The sequence below is a fragment of the Solanum tuberosum genome, unplaced genomic scaffold (genome assembly GCF_000226075.1).
Source record: "Solanum tuberosum cultivar DM 1-3 516 R44 unplaced genomic scaffold, SolTub_3.0 scf00269, whole genome shotgun sequence".
In the NCBI taxonomy this organism is placed as follows: domain Eukaryota; kingdom Viridiplantae; phylum Streptophyta; class Magnoliopsida; order Solanales; family Solanaceae; genus Solanum; species Solanum tuberosum.
Window position 1 is genome coordinate 56,837 of NW_006239191.1, and position 2,723 is coordinate 59,559.

Sequence of the window (2,723 nt, forward strand, 5' to 3'; positions counted from 1 at the left end):
ATGGGTTCGTATGTGCGTATAACTATATACAAGTTTTGTAATGTGAGGGCTGCATTTGAACTTTGAACTTCACCAACATCTTCAAACTAGTCATTCCTTTTCTGTACAAAATGATCAAGTTGTTGTATGGACATGTGATTAAACAGGGCCCCCTGGCGGCTCTTAACTTCATTAGCCTAAAGATAACAAATACTAATTAATAATATTATCAGTCGAATTTTATATTCAAGGCTACTATATATATATATATATATAATATATTATAATCTAAATATAAATAGCTTGAAGTTCATCTTAGTTTCTATCAACAAACCTTCTTCTCATTACATAAACATACACTACTAAGTACTAATTGTTGCTATTTTGCTTCTTGGATTACTACTTGTTGCCACCAGCATTGACACAACAGGTATTACCTGAAAGTTATTTTTCATATCAAACTTGTCTACTTTTCTCAAATTAAATTGCACAACCTTCATTTAGTAGTCCTTTCGTTTAAAAAATAATGACCTACTTTTCTTTTACTCTGTTTAAAAGAATGTCCTCTTTCCTTTTCCTTTTTTTTAAACAGGGGGAGTAATAGTTATTTGCTAGTTTTGGGGTAAAACTGACCGGCTTTACATATTTTTTCATCTTTGGAAGAAATCCATAGATTGATTTAGTTTATAACACCATTTTGCAATTCTTATGGAACAGGGGCTGAATCAGTAGGTGTTTGCTATGGAATGCTAGGCAACAATTTGCCTTCACATAACGACGTTATACAGCCCTACAAGTCAAGAAACATAAAAAGATTGAGGCTTTATGAACCAAATCATGAAGTTTTACAAGCCTTAAGAGGATCCAACATTGAAGTTATGCTAGGAATTCCCAATTCAGATGTCAAGCATATTGCTTCCAGTGGGGAACATGCAAGATGGTGGGTAGAGAAAAACGTTCGAGCTTTTTATCCAGATGTTGTTGGAAATGGAATAAGCCCTTTCACAGACACATCTCATCTTACCTCACATCTTGAAACTGCCATGAGTAGAATTTATAATTCAGTTTATTTCACTGGTTTGGGATACAACGTCAATGTCACAACGTCTATAGACATGACATTGATGGGCAAATCTTATCCACCATCTCAGGCAGTGGCAGATCCAGGATTTAGAGTCCGGGGGTGCCAAATAAACTTATCGATTAAATTAATTTTATATTTGATTAAATTATTCGTCTTTTCGATACATATCATAAATCAATCAATAAAATATAAATAATAAGATATTACAAATCCACACTCCACACTAAAAGCATGAAGTTAACAAATTTAAAACTTTCAATAATATTACTATTTACTAATATTATAAATATTCAACATTCATTTACAATTGTCCTCGACGAGTTTTCATATTCTGAAAACGATCGATAATGACATCATTACTAACATTTATAAATACATCACGCTCTATGTAACACACTAGACAATCATTTAAATATTGATTACCAATACTATTCCGCACTTCATTTTTTATGTGCTTCATTGACGAAAATGCTCTCTATACAGTTGCCATAGCAATAGGTAAAATCTAAGTCGACTTTACAAGTAAATAAACAAGTGAATAAGTCTCCGCGAGATTTGCTTCAACCAATGCCTTCGCCAAATCATGAATTCCTTGCAAGTTGGAGAACTTGGATTACCACTTCGCATATGACTAATGAAAGTATCGAGTTGATAGCTCAAATCTCTAATTTTTCCATCATCAAACTCACTTGGATAACACTTTGCTAAAGTCATGATTTTACCTTTGTCAAAATTAGAGAAAGAATTGACCGGATTCAAGCTACCCCATCCCAAGAAGCAAATCACTACTCACTACATCAAAACGGTCATTAAGTTCTTGAAGTTGCATATACAATGACAGCAAAAAAGACTTCAACACGCAAGTGGTGCACATAACTAACACCTGAAGACTTACGTTTTGACTTTCCGGGAAAATAAGACTTATCCAACTTGGGAATCAAGATATCATACACATCACAAAATGAGGAAACATCATCCAACAAAGATTCCCATCCATTTTCCCTCATATCTTGCAATCTTTTCTTTGTAATATTAAGAAACTCCATGGCATTAACAATATCTTGATCTTTTTTTTGTAAAATCTTACTCAACTCATTTGACATTGCCAACACTTTCAACATCAAGTGAAGCACAAAAATAAATTTAAATGTTTTAATCTTTGTTAAAAGATACTCCGCTTGATTTCTATCACTTGATGTGGACCCTTCAAGTTCAATCGCTTCAAGAACATGAACAACAGATGAGAAAATAACAATAAAATTATCTAAAGTTTTGAAATGTGATCCCCAACGAGTATCACCTGCTCTTTGAAGCTCGCGTTCTTGATGTAATCCTTGGCCTTTTTGAACTTCACCGGATTCAAATAATTGCTCTAACTTTTTGGCTTGGTGATCACGAAGTAAGTCTCTACGCTTGAAAGATCCTCCAACAACATTCAACACATTACTAACATGATCAAAAAAGTCTTCAACATCCAAATGTTTTTTAGCAATAGCCACTAGTGTTAGTTGCAATTGATGAGCAAAACAATGAATGTAATATGCCGATGGACTATCTTTCATAATCAAAGTTTTGAGCCCATTTATCTCTCCTTTCATATTACTAGCCCCATCATAACATTGTCCACGTATTTTGGATGGACTTAGTGAGTGAACAGAAA

General features: G+C 33.6%; 1 protein-coding gene across 1 annotated transcript in view; it reads left to right on the plus strand.

The window, feature by feature from the left end:
• Positions 1-2,723, plus strand: part of LOC102581231 (glucan endo-1,3-beta-glucosidase, basic vacuolar isoform-like) — a 5,219-nt gene continuing 2,496 nt past the window's right edge. Inside the window, 3 exon segments of the mRNA XM_006358149.2 lie at positions 1-4; positions 347-409; positions 697-1,130. Coding sequence (XP_006358211.1) covers positions 1-4; positions 347-409; positions 697-1,130 — 501 coding nt within the window.